At 39.9% G+C, this 25,181-nt stretch overlaps 1 protein-coding gene across 2 annotated transcripts in view; it reads right to left on the bottom strand.

The window, feature by feature from the left end:
* Positions 1-24,467, bottom strand: part of lrrc49 (leucine rich repeat containing 49) — a 39,323-nt gene extending 14,856 nt beyond the window's left edge. The window contains exons 1-13 of one of the 2 annotated variants that reach the window (XM_074666470.1): positions 24,183-24,467; positions 23,961-24,026; positions 23,665-23,698; positions 23,339-23,554; positions 23,127-23,229; positions 22,446-22,649; positions 21,840-21,906; positions 17,697-17,840; positions 11,723-11,784; positions 9,364-9,511; positions 5,945-6,028; positions 4,593-4,768; positions 3,023-3,118 (exon numbers count right to left, since the gene is read on the bottom strand). In XM_074666470.1, the coding sequence (XP_074522571.1) occupies positions 3,023-3,118; positions 4,593-4,768; positions 5,945-6,028; positions 9,364-9,511; positions 11,723-11,784; positions 17,697-17,840; positions 21,840-21,906; positions 22,446-22,649; positions 23,127-23,229; positions 23,339-23,554; positions 23,665-23,698; positions 23,961-24,026; positions 24,183-24,230 (1,448 nt within the window). In that variant the 5' untranslated portion in view covers positions 24,231-24,467. The remainder of the gene's footprint in view (positions 1-3,022; positions 3,119-4,592; positions 4,769-5,944; positions 6,029-9,363; positions 9,512-11,722; positions 11,785-17,696; positions 17,841-21,839; positions 21,907-22,445; positions 22,650-23,126; positions 23,230-23,338; positions 23,555-23,664; positions 23,699-23,960; positions 24,027-24,182) is intronic. The other variant, XM_074666471.1, reaches the window with a different exon arrangement.
* Positions 24,468-25,181: the final 714 nt, after the last annotated feature.

Genomic DNA, 25,181 nt, shown 5'->3' with positions numbered 1-25,181 from the left:
TGCAATGCAGTAAACCTCCAACTGTTGGTAATTCTTAGGAAATCACAAACACAAAACTTGATTTGATGTCATGCAGTGAGAAGCGCTGAGTCACAGGAGTCAGAAAAATAGGGTCAAGTGTATCCATTATCTCCCACTCTCTGCGCTGCAACGTGGGATGATGACACTTTTTTTCAACATGTAGTCATGTATCGTTTAGCAGCTATCTGGGGTCCTTTGAGCCTCACTACGTGGGCAGCATTAAAACTCTTCAATAAACCCACACACCGTTAAACAGAATAATGTTAGATTTTCCCACCCACCCAACACTCACCCAGTTGTTTTGAGGGTTTTACTTTCTGATCATTCAGACACATGACAGTGTTGGGTTTGTAAAGATCCAAAACATTCTATAAAATAAATACAACGATGGTCTCAGAGGAATGGAGCAGACTGAGTTCTGTTAACAAGCATAACCTGTAAAGCAACATGACCGAAATCATAATAGACCCTGAGAAGCTTTTTCCACTGGGGGATGTGCTCTGAGGACATTTTTATATCCTAGAGCAGGAAGAAGTCATCTTTGAAACATGTAATCTTAGCTCTTGACGCAGCCCCCACTTTCATCTCAGCCTTTCCCCTCATAACTCATTCAGACCTGAATACAACCTGTGTGAGAGAATATTTCAGAGCCTTATGCTGACCTGAGCCTGAACATAGCCTGTTGATTTAGAGCAAAACAGTCCTCATATGTGCATGCACCGTTTTAATGCTGGAGAGTCACACTGTTCCCCAACAACATTTGAAGATAGGTTTGATGCACCAGCTGTTGGAGGGATTACATCTGTGGCAGGATTATACTTCTACATGTTTCTTTATTGACAGATATAAACTACGGAATCACAGTATGCTCAAAGACAATATTCTGTGACTGTATTCTAGAGTTGACAAGGTTTGTGTTTTAATCCAGTGGTCTGTGTATTTGTGTGTGTGGAGTGACTCCAACACTGTGCTATATGTCTCTGAGCTATTTGTTTTTAAACCTCTAGGAACAACAACCCAACATGAAGGCTCAAAGAAACACTAAGGAGGAGGAAGCTGATGGGAGTACAGAAAATACAGCTCTCAGAGCTCGCAGGAAGCCCAGAGAAAAATCAAATCAGTGAATTGATTTATTTATAAAAAGCTGGTATTGAATATATAAAAGGAAATTTTAAAAAAAATCTTAGGAAAAACAGAGGACATTGTAGCATTAATGCCACTTTCAGCCAAAGCCTTGGTGTCAAATTCATTCAAAAGAAGCCCTATTTCTACCATAATGAAGCAAAGTTGCACTTCATGCTAGCGTATCTCTTAGTGTCTGTCTTAATAGACACCTTTTTTCAATGTTTCTTTATTAAACATTAGCTGCAGTGACATTTCTTTCAACAGAGATATTTAACCTTGGCAGTAGAAAACTAGAAAAGCACAGCAGAGAGATCAGACCTCAACCAAGCATATTGTGATCGCCACACAACACTTGAGTTCGACTTTAATGTTATACTCCCTTTCAGCAGACTGTCTGCTACAATTTGGTGTTAGTTTCAGGTTTATACGATAATTTGTTACCTGACAGTGATGAAAATTATGATGACCCAGTAAATATTTCATATTCTGGATCTTAGTATCCAGAATATTGCCAGAATGTAGATCGTACTTTTACATCTGTCAGAAATTGTTGTGACCTTGTCTTGTGTTGTTTTGCAAAGCAATCAGATCATTAATTGTGGAGTTATATACACATTTGGTGAAAACGGCCCTATCTTACAATGATAAAGAATCCTTTAAAAAAAAGTCCTGGATCCAGATGGTGATCCAGATCACCTCCCGTATGTAATCACTTCTTCCTTATCCTATTTTGAATATTTCCTGAAAATTTCATCAAGATCCGCTCCCAAAACATAACTTCCTTGGTGGAGGTAAATAAGACAAAAACTGTCAACAGGGAAGATGTATTTTCACAATTCATTGACACTTATTGTTTTTTCTGTCTAAACAACATCAGGAGACTCTGGTTTGAGTTTATTTAGATTATTCAGATTGTTCCCTGCCCCTATACAGGCATAAAGACACAGAGCTCCTACAATAACTCTGCAAAGTTATTGTAGGCAAGTTAAATGATATATTAATGTGTATGATATTCTTGTTTTACTAAGCAAAGTGTGCACTTGACCTCATCTCTTATTTTTGTTCCTTTAATTCCTTAATACCTACAACTTATGCTGTTTCAAGTTGTGATGGAATTTTTTTTGTTATTTTATGGCAAAAGCAGAAAGCTTTCAGATGCTCTTCACACACCATTATTGATTAGAGCACATTACAACCAAGAGCTCGAGAAAAAGCAACAAAAAAATATTCACGATATAATCATTTAACCATTATTTGAATATTTGAAAATCACAACTCATCCCTTATACAGTGTCAACTGCCATATTATATGGTTTATCCATCCAAAGTTGTCGGTAAACTCCCCCACACCCAGAACTCTGCTGCTCAAATGCAAACTCATTTCTCTTCCCACATCACCAAAACCTCCACTGCTCTCTGTTCCACAACACATCCAGTTTAAAGTCTTTCTCCTGACCTTTAAAGCCTTCCATAACCAGGCCCTTACCTCTTTGACCTACACTATCCCCACACCTCGGCTCTCTATGGCTAATCTTTTCTCTCCATCTCTCAGGACCAAACACTGACCCTGATCAGCAGAGCATTTTCTATTGCTTCCTCCACTATCCAGAAAAACACCTCAGCAAAACACATCTGAGACTGTACTGACCAGTCACTGTCCAAATCACTGCCTAGAAACACACTTTTTCAGATCTGCTTGTGATTGCTGATCAAGCTGCTTTTGACCTTTGTTTAAACATTTTGCTTCTCTGAACAAAATGAAATGTATCATTAAGATAATTATTGTTTTTAACATTGAGTCCAAGGACTCAGGGCACATGCTCTTGCTCAAATAAAATGAGTGAATACAACGAACAAACACACATTTTTCCCTTACTTTGGGTCTCGGGGGCTGTTTGGACGGCTGTTGGTGCGGAACCTGATCTCAGTTCCCCCTGATGGTCGCTCTGGTCCTGAACCTGGGCTCACCCGTCTGGTAAAAAAAAAATACACAGAAAGAGAAAGAAAGAACAAATTTTAGAAAAAATATGTCAAAAAAAGAAAGACCTAACACTAATCTTTTCGGTCCTCTAGGATGAAGAGAAGCAGCCCTTGAAAGACAGACATAAAGGAGGACATTAATGGGTTGTCTGAAAAGGACGGGAACACTCTTGATTACATTGTTAATGTCTACACCACAATCATGGGAGTCCACCTGACAGACCTGAGCCCCCTCTGGAAAAAAAACAGATGGTCTACAAAGCCAAATGACTCAGAAATCATCTGGGTCACATTCTCCAGTCTGGATTCTCTTTTGGTGAGGTCAGGAAAGAAACATCTTTCCTCCCCCAGAGAAAACGGATATCTAAACTCTTTTATTAAATCTGTCTTCTTCCTTACCTATAAACTTGTGTCTGGAAAGGTGTTTCAAATTATTATTTCAGTGTAGATAAGTTCTCAAAGTCATTTTTTCATTTCAGACAGTGAAGCTAAATAGCTCTCCTGGAATAAATCAAGTTTGATTTTGAAACTAAAATAAACACCTTTTTTTAAATCAGCTGAACCCCCAAATAGAAGAAGAAAATTACTGACAATCTATTGTCCAATAACAGCAACTGGTTAAAGGATTTTAGAAAACCACATCATGTACTACACACACAGATGAAAAATTAGAGCACATACTTATCTCTCTCTGATGCTTGCATCCCTCTCTCCTCTTATTATGAACATTTCAAAGCAACACGACTTCCTTTCTTTGATATTTTTGTCTTTCGAGACAAAAATAGCAGCAGCTGAAACATCATCGCCCTTATTTTGTTTTGTTGCTAAATCTGGACTGGATTTTTATTTTCCTGTTAGACAGCATTCACCCCAAGTCAAATTCAGATGTTTAATACCAACGAGTGCCATGGACTTGGTGTTGTTCAAACTGTTAGATTAAAAATCCTTCACGGCTGTTTGTCTTTTTTAACCTTTATCAATCCAAAACCAGTATAACCTGCGTTCCTCATCATCATATTCTTTGGTGTCTATGTAAGACATACATTGTTCACACAAGTGGACAATAAAGATATTTGAAGAAAAATATTAACTCCAAAAACTGAAGTTATGATAGATAATATGATGTCTGTTCAGCACTAATCATGAAGAACATGTGACTACCACTAAAGTAATTAAAACGTACCCTGAGGAAAGCAGTGTAATCTGTGCCTCGTCAAACTGCTTTTGAGACATCTCACTAGAAAAACAAATCTCAACCCACTACTTCTGGGTAAATATCTGATGATCCCTAGAGGGAATTAGACTAAAGACCGAGATATGTGCAAAAACAGTGTGTGTTCTGTAATTAAACCATAAATTTAGCAGAACTAAATTGCATAAACACCTCTTATCTTTCCATCCAGTGACCTCATTTAGCATTAATACATGAACCATGTGTCCCAGTTTTCTGCTGATGTTTAGAGTACCTGGGCTCTTCAGGAGATGGCTCCTGTCCGAGGCCATTGGTCTGGGTGGGGCAGTGGGCGGGGCTGTTCTCCGGACTGGCTTCCTCTTTAGCACCATTTGTTGGTGGCAGCTCCAGGCAGGCCCTGACCCCCTCCCACTGCTGTGCTGCATTACGGATTGCCAGACGCCGCTTCTCCTGGATGATAACAACACGCATGGACACACACACACACAGGGCAGAGACGGTTTCATATGACAGCTCTCTTGAGTAGCACACAGAGACCTGTACACAGACATCTTATAACTGCAGGAGAACTAATACCACTGCATTCCTGTTTCTCTCTGAGGTGTGTGTCCTAAAGTTTCTAACTTGCTGCAGGCATTTACATTAAACACTGAGGCGAAGCTGTGTGTGTTGGTCAGAGGTACTGCTTTAGTATTGCCTGCAACATTTTGATGTGCCTGCAGTTTGCTTTTACAGCAGCAGCATCACTCCCCTGCAACGGAGAAGGTTTCTGCTGCACTGCTCTCTTTCACGTATTTTGTCCTGGCCGAGCTGCAGTTTCGATATACTCAGCTTTGGAATGTGCCACTCCCTGATGCAGGGCTGAGTCAGTATCAATTCATAGTGAATCCTTCGCCCTTACGAACTCTTGGCTGTGGCATTCAATATACAGCACTGGGGATTAGCAGGAGTCAGGTTACTGAGACAATGTGTGTGGCACAGAGACTGTCTCTCAACAAGGGTAACCACTGCAGCGCAGACACAGCAGGAGCACACGAGCAAACACACAGACGCTGAGGAAAATATGCATCTGCAAGGTACAATATCTTTGACAAATAAAAGGAATAATCTCAGTTTTAAATACAATACCACTCTGGGCAATTTAACCCACCTCATACTGTTTGTTTTGTCATAATTATGTGTTTGTTTTTATTTAATAAGTTAAGTCCTTCTCTACTCCTCTAATGACAAAATACATACCTACAGAGACTTATGAAATAAGCATATAGAAAAGAATAAATGTAAAAGTCATCAGAAGATAGGAAAAGTTAGAGGAATACATTAAAAAGTCCCCACTAACCCTCAATATTAGATGTGGAAAACACAATTATAATGGTCTGTTACATGCTCTTTGAAGTTCACTGGATAAGATACAGAAGAACATTCAGGCAGTAAAACCTTTGCAAATCAGTATCTTCCCATCACCTAGAATAACTGACAAAACATAAATCGTATGAAGAAGGCTTTAGTGTATTCATGGGACACAAGTTAATCTACTCTCAGAGATGCAGGCCGTCACGTGTATTTGCTTCATATTCAAACCCTAAATCTGCAGACGAAAATAAAACCAATCAAACTGAATAGTACCTTATGAATTGTCTGCTTGTGACTCTCCTTCTTCTTCTCCTCCTCTTTTCGAGCCTGTACACCAGCCATGCGCCGATCCTCGTCCTGAAACAGAAAGCTTGTGCAATCAGACTGTCGCTCCATTCATGAGTTTTAAATTATTCAAGAGAGAGGGGGAACCACAAAAGATGCCGCCAGGGAGACTGTCCTCTACACCAGAAGTGGACCACTGTGGAGGATGGGAGAGATTCTCACACCAGCCGACTGCATCACAGGATTATCTGTCTGATTTTCAGTCTCGGATCAACAGTGCCCAGCTGTTGGGGAAAGCCAAAACTCCCAGAATGCAATGCTGCCAACACAATCTGAGCGTGGCAGTTGAGAGCTGGGAATCTTTAGCTGCCTGTGACGAACTAGCACAGTCGATAGTTCAGTCTGATCAATAGAGGCGAAATGCCTCGCTGGAGTTAAGGCACTGATGTCAGCGAACAGAGACACATTAAGATGTCAGGTCTGTATGTAATCACTATAAAGCTTTTTTGTGAGAGGAAAAACTCTGAATGGGACAAATGACCAAAGTGTGTGGGCTGTGGGGTGAAACGAATCAATATCTCATTGAATGCAGAGGATGCTATTCTTCAGCATATAATGTCTTTGTTACAAGCCTTCACACAATCCATTACAGCAACTATTTGTCTGCAGTGGCTTCAATCAAACTTAGTATTTACTACATTAAAAATAATAAACACATTCATAATCAAAACAAGTGCATCAGAAGACCAAAAACATTCAGTTGTCTTTGGTGAAGAAGCTCATTTTTCATTTCAGCATGCTATACAAAAGTATCATGCTTATATTTTTAAGATAATGACCACTAATTGGCCTTCATTTCTAGGAAAGAGACAAACCCTCTCTGTTTTTCTACCCATGAGTCTAATTGTTCCTTTTTGAACACGTGAAATAATCCAAAACTCCAAGTTCTGGCACAGAAGCTCAGTAGCACTCTATCTTCTCATTTGCAGTATTAACTCTCCTCTCATTCATAGATAATGGACAATCTGCCAATGGACAACGTGCCAAGCATAGATGTTATCTCACATAATCTGATCTCACGTCTACTGACAGCACAGAGCACTGAGGGCAAGTTTTCCAGATCACTAAAAGGGGAGAATATATATCTTCAGTGACTGCTAAGAAGTCTGCCCCAAGCTACATCATGACACTGTTGAATAAATGGAAACGTTAGTCCTAGACTGACACAGCTTTAATCCAATCAAAACTTTGTACTGCTGAAAGTAAACTTTCTGCTCATAAAACATTAGCTTCATGTTCAGATATGGCAGCTATGAGTGGTAGATAGATAGATATCAGATATGAACTCACCAAACCTGTTGAGGAGCATAAACTCTAAATTTCATGTAAAAACATGAAAATGGGTTAAATGTGAGATTTTTTTATCAGTGGTGTATGTTCTGGGGGCATGGAGTGTGGACTCATAGAGTCCCTGAAAGTACAAGCTCAGACCTGGATGCTCCCCTGCTTGACAGCCTCTAAAAGCATGCTGATAGTCTACTGCAGCACTGTGCTGGCATGTTATATTAACATATAACTACGTGTTTATTCTACAGCAGCACACTATTCGTTTTGTGAGTCTGTATTTACGCTAGGACTGTTATAAATTCTCCTACTCAAAGTGTAATCACTGGTGCATTGTTGAATACAATACACAACCATGAAAGATGAACGCTGAGCAAATTCCAGAGAACAAAGACGAGTCCGGTTAGCAGCAGGATGAACTTGGAGCTACACCACTGAAAGTGTGTACAAGACAAAATTATGTGTGTGTGTTCATCATGCCCTTGTATGATCTGTAAAGGAAATTCTTTTTATGTCAAGTCATCTTCAAGAATCAACATGTATGTGAGCCACTGGCCTACTATACTTCACAGGGATGGAAGAAAATGGTCTATAGTTGTGAGTTTATCTGCCAAACACAGTTTTCTAAGTGCAATATTTGTTTAAATTCTGTACACAAAGTGCATCATTCTGTTTATTACAGTTTACTAATTGCAATTTCTATTTATAATATATTGCATTAAGTCTGTTTAATATGGTTCACCAAGTGAAATATCTGTTAAATATGGATCATCTTGTCTTGTCTTAAGTCTGCATGTTAACAGTTTTTATCTGGTTTAGTACTTATCGCTTATTTTTGTACTTACTGATACTTTATTGCTTATTTTGTGGTATGCCTACCACTTATTTTATGACCCTTTTACATCTTATTTTCGAGCGGCTGTATTATGTGAAGACCAACGGTAATACCCAAGGGGCAACTTCCGGTTAGTAAAAATGAAGCAAATGCAGAAGTTGCTGTTCGTAGAGAATCTGCTTGATGCTGGCTGCAGAAAGACCGGAAGTCACGTACACACCCAGCCATAAAAACAGACTTTTACGGCATTAAAAAATATATTTACAGCCTGGTTTGAAAAATGGCTTGGGTCTAAAATGCTGATTTCACTATCGGCATTCATTGTACTGTGAGTGAATTTTTTTCTAACTCGGTGGTTTAGAAGTTATAAGGATCGTTTGATTGTCCAATCAGAGACACAGCTCAGGTCACGTGACTGGTGGGTGCCCTGTAGCTGTTCGAAGAAAAAACTCACAACCGGCGTCAAAGCAAATGTGGCTGCGTCCGCAGACCTGCTTCATTTCACGGTTTCAGGAACAGACGGGTGACGTCGTGGATGCTACGTCCATGTTTTATACAGTCTATGATAATACCAAATCCCCCCCTCCTCCAGATTGATAAACTATTTCTGATTCTGATTCAGGGCTGCATGGTAGCGCAACAATTAGTGCTGTAGCCTCACCGCAAAAAGGTCACTGGTTCGATTCCCAGCTTGGCCGGAGGGCCTTGTGAGGAGTTTGCATGTTCTCCCCGTGCATGTGTGGGTTCTCTCCAGGTACTCCGGCTTCTCCCGCAGTCCAAAAAAATGCTCATCAGGTTAATTGATCACTCCAAATTGCCCGTAGGTGTGAGTGTGTGCATGAAAAGTTGTCTGTCTCTATGTGTCAGCCCTGTGATTGACTGGCGACCAGTCCAGGGTGTAGGATAGGCTCCAGCCACATGCGACCCTAACAGGATAAGTGGTTCAGAAAATGAATGAATGATTCTGATTCTGAAAAAAATTGACATGAGACATCGCCTTTGCTATCTAACATGCTGAAGGAGAAATATAGCATGATAACAGCCATATGATGTTCTCTAATTATGATCAAACAAATAACTCTCCTCTCTGTGCAGTGATAATAAAAGTATATCTAAAAAAGACATTAAACTTAATAAAAATAAAGCTCTGAGTATCAGACATTATGTGCAGGATTGGCCAGTTTTTCCCTCTAGTAAACCCACCCAGAGGTAAACAGTTTGGTCTTACTGTGATGCGCTTCATGTCCAGCTGTCTCAGATGAAGCACACAGCGCAGGACGGCCTGCTTGTACCATGTCTCCAGGGCTACAGGATTCCCATCCAGGGTGAGCTCAGAAAGGGTGCGTGACTCTCCAAGGCAGGCTAGCTGATTAAAACTAGACACAGAGAGGAACAAAGTGAGTGAAATCCATTTACAGCAATACTCTATTGTTTTCTAAAGAAAAATGTGCAATGAATGTTTTATAGCATTAGATGCTGGGTGACCTAACTTGACACTGTGGAGACTGAGTCATTCACGAAATGTGGGGATAGAAAAAGATACACAACAGTTAAGAGGGTAAATATACAGGGAAACTGGCGGCCTGATATGACTCGAGGGGCAGAGATGAGAGGAAAAATGGTTACTCTGTTGATTTCACCATGTGGCAAAGGGAGACATAAAGAGCACAGTTATGTATGTTATGTAAGGCAGTAGGGGTCTATCATTAATAATTTGTGATAATAACCTTGATGATTCATTTGCCTGGAACTGCTTATGAGCCTCCTACACAGCCCTGTGCCTGATCCCTGCCAGAGGGTTTATTTTGAATGCAAATTAAGGTCAAAGAATAAACCTCTAGTGTTCTATTAAAGTAAACACTAGTGGTGCATACAAAATGTCACAACTAAGGATGTATTAATAGCTGACATGAAACAGTGCTAATTTGAAGAAATTATTGTTTTTATAGATGTGTAATATTTTCTCCTGGTTCACCTTGATGTGAACATGTGATGAGGACACCAGTTCACATCATGAAACTTTGTGTATATGCCAATACTTGTTATAGAGTCACAGTAGACTCTACAAATAATTAAACAGCTGTATTTTACAATGATTATGAGGGACAATTGAAAGAATGTCAATGGTGCTACAGAGCACCTCATAAATTCTGCATAATTGTTGCTCTGGTAATCCTTTAAAAACCCCAGTGGGGATAGTTACTCTGATGAAACAGCTCAGTTGCAGTAATGAAAAGTCAAAATGGCCCAAATGGAATGAATGAAAAAAATATGTTTAACAGCTGAGAAAGGCCAATGGTGTTTTCAAACTGTGCGACCTTAATGTGTTTCTTTTTCAACCCCTCCACCATTAGCTCTGTCCTGCTTTAGTTTTAATAATAATAATAATAATAATGATAATAATAATAATAATAATGATAATAATAATAATAATAATAACAACAATACATTTTTTTTTAAAGCGCCTCTCTGGACACTCAAGGTCCATTTACAACCAAAATTCACACAAAAGTTACATTAAGTTTAAATTGATCAAAGGGACATTATTCCATCAGAGTATGATAAAATAAAAAACAGTTTTAAAATAATCCAAAAAATGTTTCAGAGAATGACTAAGGTTTCTTTTTTTATATCTCCAAAAACTGTGCCATCTCACTGCACCTCAAGGCAAGTGTGTTCTGTCTCTCTACCTAGCAACAGACCACAACAGCTCTCCTATTAGCACTTAACAGTTTCCAAAGGTAGGCACACCCCATTCAGTTATGGAGATGGTCAAAGAAGTTTCTCAATTCTAAAATAGTCTTACAAGAAAGCCATAAAAGTAGCTCTGAAGCAGCATCACGCATAGTGTCATGAAGAGTTTAGGAATAAAGACTGATTCTTTCTTGCCCACTCTTTTGACATGATTCTGTGTGTCAGTGTGTGGGACACAGAGTCACACAGACACTAGAACAACAGAGCTGGCTTGAGATGTCAGGTCAGATCAATCACATCACAAGGTGACTGTTAAGCAGGCTAATGAACACTGGACCACCCTGTATCCCACACACAGGCCCCTCCTCCAGGCGGACACAAAGAATTGTAAAGGACTGTGTGCAGCTGTAGGTAGCTAACTCTATGGACTCTTGATTGCTGACTCAGAGAGGGAGAAGCATGAAAAAAGACACAATTGATTCTGGAAAAAGTCATTCATCCTACACTCTATCACCTGGCAATGCTGCTCCCTGTTTATTCAACCTTTAAATCTGGCATCAGTTTAATAAGGAGGTACACTTTCATCCAGCCTGCTTCTTTGTAATATGATTAATTTTAAAGTATCGGCACACCCATCTCTTAGGTAACAGCATGCTAATTACTTCAATAAAGGATGCATCCCATTTGTGCTTTTCTAGGTTATGGAAATCAGCCACCACAGCCAACCTGTGTCTGTGTGTGAGTCAGTGGCTGAGCATGTTGGTGGGTATTCAGCCTGCAGCTTGTTGGCCAAACCCCTGACGAGAGCCAAGGGAGTGGACATGGAACTGTCCTGCCACTATCCATGTCCATGCCCTGTGGGGAGGAGGGAGTTAAGCAGTATGAGCTCTTACCTGGTGATGTTGTTGCAGCTGAGAAAGAGTCGCTGCAAGCAGGGCAGGCGGTCCACCTCAGTCTGAAAAGAGAAGGAGGGAAGAGAGAGAGATGGAAGGATGTGAAGAGGAGAAGGTGTTCGGGAAGACAGCACTGCATCGTCATTGCTGTCAGAGCACTGTATCCCTCTCCATTCCCTCAGTCACCTTGCAGCTCCCGGCTCCAGCATACAGCATCCCCATCCACCCTGCGCATGCACACACACACACATTTACAGCATGCTGCCTCGTCTGCACATGGAGAGGAGGGGCAGGAGAGAAGGACAGAGAGAAAAGGGGGAGGGGAGAGAGCTTGTGGCTGCGCTAATGCAGAGATCCCCTGCTGCAGGAAGCTAACTCACACATATACATCCACTCTGAGCAGCGAGAACACATCGCCAAGGAGGAACACAAGCCAGGGTTAATTCTACAAAAACTGAATGGAACCGAGATCTTTTCTTCTCCAAAGAGGATCAGAATCAAGGCAGAGTTAAGTGAGGGGGTGGGGTGAGGAGCAGCAGCTGGCCGGCTGGTGTGGTGAAGATGATACACAGGGATGTAAGCAATATCACCAACAACTGCTTAAGCTCATCAGTGGCAGTGTGTGGATGAATCAAGTTTTGTGCTAAGTGTGTGTGTGTGAGTGTGCACACAGATGGCTGAGGCTTCACATGCTAAAAGCAAAGAGGACACTCCCAGCAGCAGTCTGAATGAGCTGCGTCAGCGTCCGCCCATGCAGCCACCGCCTCGCCTCACAGCCTCCTCCAAGACTGATGCCAGTTTTCATTCAAAGGAGAGATCAGACGGTAGCACCAAGGCTGAGCTAGCTCCTCTGCAGAGAAAAGGGAAAAACACTGCAGCACAGAGTCTGATCATTCCCACACACCCCGTCCACACAAGCAGATAAAAATAGTGCACACTCTCATTCTTGTTTCATCTATTTCAACTGCTTGACTGCTCACTGTACTACAGGGGGCAACATCAGCAGGAGTACTGCAGAGAGCTTTGGTGTTTGTGAGGGATGTGCAGCACTTTTTGATGTTGATTCTATGGAGTTAATGCACGGAAACCTTCTCCCATGGTTATCTTAGAAATTCAGAGCGCAGTTATATAATTACCCTTTAAAAATTTCCACACTGGTAAGAAATGTGCATTTGTGGGATGAGAGCAGAGCAGAGTATGTGGGTTGCACTCAAGGAAATATGCCAAATCTCCTCTGCCAATGCCAAACAGCTTATTCTGCCATTGCTATCTATATGTTTTGAGCTTCTGGTGCCCCCAGGTGCAATGAGGTTATTCAGTAACAAAAGCAGAGTTAACTCTTTGGCATTTGCAGAGACGACTTTTCATTATGTTTCATTTTGTGTTTTAAGGTGACCATTTAGTAGAGAAATAAACAGGATTCCAATGGTATGAGACCAAACACCTTCGGTCTAGATAAAGATGCAACAAAACCTTCCAAATAACAACAAAAAAGAATTATTGTACCTGTCTCCGCTTACCTAGGCTACTGATACATTTTCATTAACCCTTTAAGACCTGGCCTCTTTTTTGGGTGTCTACTAGAAAAATGACAAACCTAAAATTAAGAGAGTATAAATCTGTATCTACAAGGTCAAGTTGAATTTGTCATAATAAAGACAACACTCGTGAAATGTGTTTAGCATTGTCAGTATTGGTGTTTATGTCACTGACTTACAGTAATAACTCAAGTATTACTCTCGAACAAACGTAAGTTTCGTAGCAAAGTTTCTCCTTTTTAATCTGATGGGCAATACAACTGCATTTACATAAGATAAGTGCTTTGTTTTATGCATAGTGATCTCAAAGTTCCTCAACTACGGGACCTTGGGGTTTATTTTATTTTATTTCTATTTAACCTTTATTTAACCAGGATAAACTCATTGAGATTAAAAATCTCTTTCACTAGAGTGTCCTGGCCAAGACAGCAGCACAATCAACAGTTGTATACAAACATATGTAGTCATCAAACACATAAAACAGGAATTCAATACATTAAGAAAGAGAAGTGACAAATTAGACAGCTTATTTTGGATGGTTTGCCCACAGGAGAAAGATAAAGTGCATCAGTCAAAACATCTGCAGCCAGATGTGTTTGCCTCCAAGTTGCTAAAAATTGTCTTAAAAGTATCTAGTGACACCAGATCTTGTAGTTTCAGGTCTTTTTGTAGTTCATTCCAAGTATGTGGAGCTGCAAACCTGAATGCTTTTTTCCAAGCTCAGTTCTTACTTTTGGAACAGACAATAAGAAAAGATCATGGGACCGAAAATTATAAAATGCTGTGCTGATGTAGGTCAGTAGATAGGATGGAAGCAGAACAAGAATGCATTTAAAAATAAGAATATGCCAGTGATTTAGTCTGTGTGCAGACAAAGACCATCAGAGCTCCATGATACACAGTATCCAGAGAATGTAAGCAATTAGAGGAGGCATGCATGTACAAAACATCACCGTAGTCCAACACGGGCATAAATGTAGCAGAAACCAATGTTTTTCGTCATAATCTCCACTGTTCCACTGGAACCCATTGTTTTAAAATGTATAATATCAACTATTCCTCCTGAGCTTCTACAATTTCAGATAAAATCACCATGTGCACGAATGGTAACATGTTAGTATGCAGCTTGTCATCTCTGATGTGAAGTGAAAAAATCAAAAAGTTATGACAAAAGCATGTGGAACATAACAACTAAAGACCTGAACTGTGTTCAATATCAGAAAGTGAATTAGAATTTTTACAACCATTTTACTCAGCACCTGAGTAGAAGACATTTTTTTATTATCAAAAAAACTGCAAGTCATGCTAACCAGTGCTAGCTTAATCTGACCCTCCTACACTCTCCCACAGCCTCTGTCTATGGATGCTGGTGAAGCAGCAGCCACTGCACGCTGTCTGAGACTAAATATAGCAGTCCTGTCTCAGACACAATGATGTCATCACTGAGCTGGTGTGCAGCATAACAATCGCCAACCAATGTGAGATCTTTTTCTAAAATCCCAATTGATCAGAACCAATCGGCTGACAGGAGATCAGTTACAGCTTTGTTGCTGTGTGTGTTTATGTATGTGTGTATTTGTGTGTGGGTGTGCATTTTATCTGTGTACTTATGTGGCTCGGTGTGCCTGCGTCTTCACCTCTCTGTCCTGTCTCCACCCATCCACTACTGACAGCTTGCGTGTCTCCATTTTTCACACTCATGCTAATCTCTGACAGCGGCATTTCTTGAAAGTTGCCTCTCATCACTGCTGGTTCTGTTGCATGCAAAAAACTCAGCACCAAAGAGCATGAAAGCTGCCCAAATAAACACACAAGTACACGTGGATGCTGAGGGGGTGTCAAGGATTAGAAGCTGTCTGTGTTTTGTGGTTTGTCTTTGAAAAGATGGAGCTTCAGGCGTAAGCCTAGCTGGCACACATCTGGCTTCAGGTATTGTGTGCCAGAAATTCAGATGCAGTTCATTTCATGGGTCGACTGCAATCTGACGCTAACTGCTCACTGCTGCTGTTTTTGCACTATGCTTACGGACATCGTTTACCCATCAACAGGGCAAAAGGTTTACTTTAAAAGTTCTCAGTTGCAAATTTAGTTGCATTAAGAGGTAAAACAAGGAATATGTAGCATAAAGTAAAATATGTATTCAGGAGATATGATAAATCTGTGACACCAACAGAAACACAGACATAATCTAACTAATCACTGCAGAGCCAAGCGAACAATTTGGCTCACTACTGACCCCACAAGAAGAACAGCCCTTTGGAAAAACTCTGCTAATCCACAAAGCCTTGCTGCCTCTGGGTGATTCCTTTTTGCTCCGTCTGTTTTATCAGTGCTTATGCTGACTTCAGAGCTTTTCCAAACAAATCCTTTTGCTGCTGCCAAAAATGTAAAATGGCTCACTTACTGCTACAGGACTCCTCAATGGAAAGACCCACCTGAGTGCAAGAGTATATGAAACAGCCTCTATTAACTACAGTTCTTAGTAGAGGTGTGAAAAAATATCAATACAGCAATATATCGTGATATTTTGAGCTGTGATAAAATATTGATATTTCAACTCTTGATATCGGTACTTTTGTTAAAATAAAAATTCATATTTTAGGTGAGGTGGAAGTAAAATACGTCTTCCGCAACTCCACTGTGGTAGATGGCGCTGAAGAGCTTCTCCACAGTGTGTTGCCCATTAACTGTATAATAAATATAATCTCAAAGTATACTCAAAATATTTTATTCCTAAACTTGATGATGTGGGTTTTGATGTCATAAACATCTTTTTTCTCTTTATTCTTGGGTCAGTAAGTTTAAAATTGTTTTAAGTTTGTTTTTTTCAGTGTAGTAGACTGATAAATAATAATCAGTCATGTTTTGCGCAATATTCGTTTTTTTGTGAGTAACATTGGTTACACCAAGTGACATTTATCAGTTTCACCAACTGGCGACGTCTCCCAACCAATAACTTTTTTGTAACAGTAGTGTCATAATTGTATGTCACAATAGTTTAAGTGACAAACTTGACACACTTTATGTTTTCAAGTTTAGTGTATTTATGAAACTTATGAGACTTCTATTATTTTAAACACAATAAAGTAGAAAAGTTCTTTTCAGTCAAATAGTTAACGGTGTGAAAAAACATTGCAATATATAATAATATTGTGATATCGTGATATTATCATATCGTGACCCAAGTATTGTGGGTCGCGATACGATAGTATTGTATCGTGAGGTCCTTGCCAATGGTCATCCCTAGTTTTTAGATAAATTACTTAGTGTGTTGCACAACAATTAAAATGCATATGACAACATTTATAGAGTGCAAATGACCTACGCTAAAACTATGAATAAAAAAAATTACTTAATACAACTTAGATACTTACCGTTTTAAAATTTGTTGACAAACCTTAACAATCCCCCCAAAATGTATAAAAAAATAAAGCATGCACATGTTGTAAATAAATGCATGAACAGCAGGTTTTCAAACGTAAACAAGCCTAAGTTTACTTATATTAAAGATCAGAATCCCACTTTCCAGACTTTGAAAGGGAAAACCTAGACACCCTAAGGATGGTTATTTACTCTGAGCCAGATAAAAGCACTTGGCAGCCAACACCTCTAATGACAGAGAGTGTAAAATCTGCTGAAGGGTAACATTTTTCCTCTCCTGTGTATTAAATACAACAACATAACATCCGGTAATTACAACTGGAAGAGGTTCAGGATCAAAACTTGCAGGCAGAGGACACGATGAGTGACAGGATGTGGTTTTTAAATGACACAATGCTTCAGTATTTTCTACCCCAAGAAGCAGGAAAGGGCTTTGGGGATTTGCATACAAATGAAGGGGCCTGTTTTGGCATGCACTGTTCTGTTTATCAGATTAAAACTATAGAAACCGAAGGAGGTGAATTTGCATGTTTGGATATCCAGTTTCTCTTTTTCTGCAGCACAAAGTCGGCGGTAGGTTGTGAGTAATGAGCTAACTCTCCCTGGGCAACGCCAATGAGATACGATTCAGCATAGAGTTTCTAAAAGAGAGTGTATTGGTGTACTTTTCTGCTTGTTATTTGGTGACAGTAAGAAATGTTAAAAGCAATCCCATGAGAACAGAATCAGAAACCCCTGTCAGGACCTGGTCCAATGAAAGATGAGGCACATCACCAGCTTCTTTTTGAGGAACAGTTAATGAGGGTGTTAAGCTTTCATCAAATTGAGGAATGTATCACCTCAGCTGAGGACAGTCTTTAGTAATAACATACCACGAAGCAGCTGCAGTGTTCACAGTCTGGAACCAGGACAGGAAAAGGGAAAAGGCAGTCCACTTTAAAGTTCTGTTCACTGTGTAAGTTTGGTTTCTTTCTCTTAATAAGAAGCAGGATAGTGACCATGCAGTGAAGAAATCACATTAAGCTGAAGGTAAAAAGGAAAAAGAGGCCCCTCACCAAAACAGAGATGCAGTTGTGTCGCAGGTTGAGTTCAGTCAGACTGTTCAGGCCCTGCACATTTTCAACTGTGGAGATGTTGTTTCCTGACAGATTCAACACTTGCAGCTCGCATAGGTGAGATAAGTTTTCTATCCTGGAGATCTGGATGAAAGGATAATGAGACAAAGAGAGAGCATAATATAAAACTATGCAAAACAGCAATCTGGATAATCATACTGAAAGAGACAACACAGAGGGGAGCAGGGCAGTGTATAACACACGTAACTGTATAGACTCAGTGCTCACTCGCACATTCAAAACATGCTTTAAGATAATCACACATTTGACCACATTTTACCTAAAATTACATCCGGCTGCACACAGCTAGACATTGAAAAAAAAAAGAAATGTTGCATCTGATGACATCTGAACTCCTCTCATGTCCCTCAAACATCAGAAAGGACAAATATCAATTCAGTCACATCAAACCCTGACTCCGCTTTCACCTCACTACAACAACAAACAGTATAAGGGTCAGTCAATGGCTGAATGAAACCCACTTTCTTCCCCTCCTCTGTCTGGAGGAGGGTACTCAGGGGTTCCCATCATTATCACACTTTAAATAGTTCTGAGGAATTCCTGCTGGCTGTTACCCTGAGAGTGATGTGTCTGCCCCCTGAGGTACACACTGTAAATAGAGGACAGAGTTCAGGGGGCAGTGTAGGTTCAAAGATTCTGTCAAAATACAACACTTAATGACCACTGTATTTCAAAGCCAAAGGAATCTTGCTACTGTGTCATTGAGAAAAAGCAACTTAAATAAGATATGAACATGAAAAGTACTCTGGTCTTCACACTTGGCTCATTTGGATCACTTGGATTTATTCAGCTCCCTCACAGACTAAAATCCCCTTCCATCTTAATGGCATTATGACTTTAAACTTCTGGTAAGATGCCTCATACTTGTCAAATAAAAATATATATCCCCCCCTCCCAACCACAGAAGATGGATCAAAGACGTATTATCTTACTTTTAGCTAAAGAGGATTAGATATTCTCTGTAGAGTTCACTGAGATACTTGGAAAAACATGGACTCCTTCTTTTCGGGTGTGCAAATATCCAAATAGTTTTGACCTATGGGGATAAATAAAGTAAAGAATGCTAGACACACTTCTGCATATATTCCCACTAACAAAACAGATTTTAATTTCACTTCCTCTTAGGGGTCCATTTACTGAGCGTGCAGATCCTCTCTTATTAAAATGAACTGACCTGAGGGGACTTATTCATGTATAATGACTTATCTTTCCAAAACAAATTGTTTATGTGCCGTCTTGTATCTCATCCAACATAAGCATGCTGCTTTCCATTGAGAATCAGAACTCCTCACGCACAGGGTTCAGTTACTGTCTGCTTAAAACAGACTTTAAATTAAATTCTGCATTTTTTTAATGTGTTTGACCACCCTTTTCCAGTTAGCAAATTCAAACACAAAGTTATCTGTCATGTGGTTTTATGGTAATTTACGTTGAAAGCAAAACTGGATGCTACAAAAAAAGTGTCATGCTGACTCTGCTTTTCCAAAAGTACCAAGATATGTGAGCTTTGTTGAGGGAAATGATAAACTAAGTGAGTCCGTCCAGAAAACCATCAAAACGTCAAGGGTTGCAAAACATTAAGATCATCATCCTGCATTCAAAAGCCTTCTCAAAGCAGCGTGTTTTCACGCCTGCTATAAGTACTTTAATGTGTACACGTAATAACCTTACACAAGCAGGAGAATGGTACCAAAGGGATCAGGGGTTATATCAAATAGGAAAAATTAAAACACCTGTTGGTGAAGATGCAAAACAGCCTCCTGCTCAGTGAAGAAGATACTAAATGCATCTATTGCCCAAAAAGAGGAAAGCATCCTCAGAGAGTAAAATTATCTCAGGTATAGATAATATGTCATACCGCACTGTACAGCATCTTAACATACTCTGAGGATAGTAATGGACATCTTCATTTGTAAGTGTTTAAGTATGAATGAGGTGTTTCAGGTTTTTTTTAAAGCTGGTTTATTTAATCAAATCATAATAAAATCACATAAATCTGAGACTCTTGAAAATATTTCACTAGTGTCTTATTGTTGACCCTAAGCAGACCACTCACTCAGTCAACAAAGAACTAGAGGCTTGTTGTCTAGAGGAGAAATTAGCCCCATCTTCAAGCATGCTCTTTTCCACATTGCTGCCATCATCATCTTAAACTTAATGGCCTTTTATTGTCTGTGAACACAAACACAGATGACCTTGTGTTACTGTTTGGTTATGATGAGGTGACAGCAAAGCCGGAAGCCTCCTTCTATTGGAATGTCTCAGCTCCAGTGACATGGTATCCTAGAGTCCTGTAGTTATGGCTCATGACAGGACTAGTCACACTTAATAAGACTCATTCCTTCTAGCACGGGCATGGGATCAACCGGCCTCCCTTGCTCTGCAAAATTTTGTCCTTATTTTACTGATGCTGAAGGACTTTCTCCTCTGCCTCTGTGAAGATTCACATCGAATGTCAGGTCACATAGCAGCTCCAACATTTTTACACTGAGACTATGAGAGAGTCGTGTTGTATTCTCCTAAATAGTACCAACAAACTGGACAAAAAGCCACATCCTGTTTCATAGACAGGATAGAAAAGGATGAGAGAGACGTGAGCTTTCCTGCTAGAGCATGAGAGAAACAACACTAATGTACTGATTTGGCCGGAACAACCATGACCCTCAACATCACCATGAACTCTTCTGCTGACTTCACTGACTATATCCTCTTATGTTACCACTAAGCAGCAAATCACATTGTACCTGGGAGGTCATGTCTCTGGTGGGAGTGGGAAACAGTGAATGAATGTGATTGAAAAGTTATTTAAGCCTACAAAACAGGAGGTTTTAAAGTCAGTGAGTGAAAAGCAACCTGTGCTCGTTGGAATGATAGGTTCATCATCTGCTCCACTGTGAGTGTCTGCCAAACAAATGGCTTCCTCTGAATGCAATGTGCTAGTATCACAATCAAAAAGAGCCCAAAGTTTACTCCCTCTTTCATTCAATCAAGCTTTATCATAGCTGTTTGAATCAACATTAAAGATGTTGATGGGAAACACAGTAAGAGGACAGAATTAGACGCTGAGGCAACAGGAAAAAAAAATAACACACAACACTGTAGAAGCCATTGAATAGTAATTGAAACGCCTTCTTATGCAAAGAGCAGCCAACATCAGAGAGGGAGGGAGTCTAAGCTGGGCTCTGGAGTCACTCTCTGAGGAGAGGTGTGGGCGGCATGCTGGCAAAACACTAATTTGACCAAGGGAAGCCTTTCTATTTTATCTCCCTTCTCCAGGAGCTGTTAAAACCCTCACTGATGTAAGAAACACTGACATCAGTGTTTCTTACATCATTTGTTTTCTCAGGCTTTTAATATCAGAGAGCTACACTCCACTGTGGAGGCTAAATAAACAACCCCAGTAACAGATCCAGACACAAATCAATCGTAACGCTTCATAATCGGCTATATCACAAAACTTTTTCCAGGGCTGAAAACATTGAAACAGTTACGTCTGGTGAATAAATTGTGTAAGGGTCACTAAGGATATGGGTGTGGGAGTAGACCCCTGACAAGAGCTAGTGGACTCTGGTGGTTTTCTACTCCACACTCTCTAACAGTGGTGGGAAATAAAACAAATGCTGAGGTCCTTGACAGCTCAAGTAAATAAGGTATAGAATGAGACTAGCACCTGCATTCATCCTTAGCAAAAATTCCATTAGACAAAGAAATTATGTAGGATATGACCTTCCTGTTTCAAACACTGAGACAATTGAAGGTTTTGTCATACTGTCTGCCCCCAAAAGCTCATGTTATATGCCAATAAAAATAGCTTTAAAATGAGGACTAGCACATTAGATTTCAAGCCAAGCCCCTTGCTGTCATACCTGTTTGGCTCTTGCAGTGAAAGAGCAGTATCTCAGATAGCAAAGCTGTACTATGCAACGGTGATGGATGTGTGAGAGACAGTCTTCTTCTGCATCACTCTACTGCGCCAATGTGATCTCCAGTTACAATATTGGCACCAAAACGCAGCAGACTAAACACTAACTTGTTCTAGCTAGGAGAATAATGAAGAAGTACCTGATTGTCATGCAAATCCAGGATGTTAAGCTTAGACAAGCTTTCCAGGCCGCATATCTTATAGATTCTGAAATCAGATAAGTAAGAAGTGAGATAAAATTGAATAGATAACCTGTGTTAGGCTTCAAGTGGAAGGAAGTGGATCTACCACTGGCTAACAAGCACATAAACAATGGTTTATACTAAACATAGACTTCAGGAGACTGAGCATGCAGAAGTGTGCAATGACTCATTGTGCTGTGCCAATAATTAACTGAAATCACAAGTGAGGGAGAATGCTGTAGTCTTTAGAAATGTCAATCAAAAACTAAATCTGTGTCATATGTTCTCCATAAAGTCAAGTAGAGAATTTACATAAGTGACAAAAGTGTCATGTTTCTCTGTCATTAATAGCTGATTTGGTCATGTTTCCATAGGCATTCTGAAACAGAAATAACAAGGGTGCAACGCTACTCTGTAAACTATTATGAAATGATTCTAAAATTAATCAAGAATCTAAATGTGTGAAACACAACCACTACCACTAATAGGAATTCATAAATTAGATTTTTTAACAAAGGCTTTTAAAAAAAAGTATCTAGTTTATTTGTTTATAAATCCACAAACCTGTTTTTCCCCAGCATCAGGATCCTCAGAGAGCTCAAAAATTCAATTCCAGTCATGTCAGAAATCTGGTTATCATACAAGTTCAGGAAAACTAGCTTTTGCAAACTGGACATATACTGGATGGTTGTGATTAGATTGTGCTGAAGGTTCAGGAACTGGAGGTCATTCATATTGTCCAGCTGAGGGCACTTCTCCAGACTGCGCCTGAAATATTAGCACCACATTAAGTTCAAATTAGGCTCCATATGGATGATACAAGGTCAGCACTTCATTTTCAAGGCTTAAGAAATATTTATAACATTTGATTATCCATGCAAATTAATCATAGAGTAATTTATGTTGTTTTGTTCAAAGTGGTTAATTTATTTCTGCAGAAGTGAGTAATTTTCAGCAACCTCCTTGGAGAAAAAGGAGTAAGGGTTTTAAGGGACTTTGCTGCTCCCTGGTGGCAAAACAAAGTATCTGTCATTAAATACAAAAAACAAATGATTGTGCTGTAACAGCCAGACTGAGTTCATCATACCAACAAACCTTGGTAGCAAGTATATTCCAAAGTATGGATATCAATAGGATTTGCTATTTTAATTCATACATTTTTTTCCTCAAACCCCACTGACAGGGACATGAACACTTATTCTGTCTGATCTGATGAAAAAAAGAAAATTAAAGAGCCATAAATACCTGTCCAAGTCAACTCTTTGAAAACTAGACTCTTGATAGTCACAAGGCAACTGAGTGGAGGGAAAAGCTGGAACTGCTCTGTACTTGTATCTCCCAGAACCACCTGACATTGATAAAACGTGTATTGTTAAACATAAACAAAATATGATTCTTTACAATATAGCTTATATCTCAATTACATGGTATTTGAAAAGCATTGTTGCTGTGTTTACCTGCTTGTCTGGGAAGGTTTAAGGCATTATGGTAGTAACTGGCTCCTGCACTGTGGATGGGTCTCCTTGATTTGTCCCAAGGTTCTTGTGCAGCCTTTGACTTGGCCTCTGAATACGTCGGATTATGTGCAGAGGAATCTGTTGAGTCACAGGCAAGTGATGGCACCAGAGATATGGGGACAAGTCTTCTCTGGTTGTGAGAATTTAATGTGTTTTCTACAGAGGATATGGTGCAGTGAAATAAGGAGAAGAAAAAGATGAGAGTCTTTACATTCATTAGCCATTCATAAATATATGATAAAAATAGTTCTATGATTAATGCTTACCTTGTGTTTCTTTTACAAGATCTTGTGAGTCCGTCTGTAGGATGATAGACATGATTTTTTTTTTCTTTTCAAATTTTAGAAGTTTTGGTCAAATATTCTCACTTGCTATTCTTGAGAATATAGTTGTGTACATGACACTAGACCTACGCAGGGCCCTTTTGGGTGGCCAACATCAACAACATCTACCTACTGTCTCTCCTGGCAGTGAAAGTCAGTAGAGTATGTCATGGCTGGAGAAATTAAGATTTGCCTCCCCTTACAACCTGAAAACCTAATACCGTGTTCTTAAAACTTACCGTCATTTCAGCCCTCTCTTGCACTGAAGGTTTGACAACAGCATGATGCAGTTTGCAGCTGTTGACCTGTTTCAGTGTTTAAGAAGAAGATAAATGTTGAGCGTTAAATTGTGCGAATGATGATCGAAATAAACAGTACAGTTCAGCCAGTGGCCTGACATTTAAATAGAAGATAATTAAGTTAAGCATTCGAGGTGAAAGTATTGCCCAAGTACTATTTACCAAAGGGAAAAGAAACGTCCTGTCGCTGTTGTCCCCCCGAGGCCACATTGTGTAGCTTATGCTCCTGCTCCGTTAAGCTAACTAAAGTTCACAATTCGCATTTAAAACGCTGAATAACGTGTTTTAAAAAGAATGTGAGGTCTTTTTTTCAACACAAACTGCATATTCAAACGAGAAGCACACATATTTCCACCGGTAACTTTTGTTAAGAGTTGTTTCCAAGTGAAGCTGACTGCTACACCTAAACTGGTCCATACAAACTTCCGCGGAGACAAGCACTGTTGCCACGGCAACGGCAACAGCACATGTTCTGGTTACGCCCACTTCCTGTGTGCTACGATAAACGTAATCCGCCGGGTATGGGGACCACGCTGTGAAACAAATCCCTTTCTGGGTGATTAACTTTTTCTTTAATCCCATGCGTACAACATCGAATAATTTCTGTAAGTAACTTTGTTTACAAGCACACAGTTGTGTCGAATTCAATAAAGAAAAGAAATGACAACATACACATCCAAATATTCTTCAAGGCAGTAACTCGCCTGTGACACTAAAATTGCTTTTACTGATGCAAAAATGTGCCAAGTTTATTCTGCGATTAGCCGACATCTGACATTTAAAAAAGATATATGATGCTTATAACTGAGGGCTGGTAGTTTCACTGTAAAGGGTCAATAATGAGCCTTCCCAAGCTATCGTGTGGTGTGGTCTGCTTTGTACTTGACAGTGTAAACTAAAAATGCACAGAGGGCTGATAGAACAGGGGTCAGTTTGGGGCCACAGCTTTGGGCCCCCAGGTCACGTTTAGCTATCTGTGTTTGTGAAGCCTCAAACCTTGCTGTCATTGGATATCACAGGGCCTATCACTGCTACTCACAGGTCAGGGTTGAACATCAACTAGTCACACAAGCCTTCTCAGTGTACACCTCATGCAAAGTAAATAAAGGGGAAAAGATGTAAATAAGTGGTCAGATGTACACGGCAGCTTGTATAAACACT

This window comes from Halichoeres trimaculatus, unplaced genomic scaffold, assembly GCF_033239565.1.
Source record: "Halichoeres trimaculatus isolate MK-OKI-2021-1 unplaced genomic scaffold, fHalTri1.1 fHalTri1_scaffold_3, whole genome shotgun sequence".
Classification (NCBI taxonomy): domain Eukaryota; kingdom Metazoa; phylum Chordata; class Actinopteri; order Labriformes; family Labridae; genus Halichoeres; species Halichoeres trimaculatus.
This window is presented reverse-complemented; position numbering and strand designations above follow the sequence as displayed.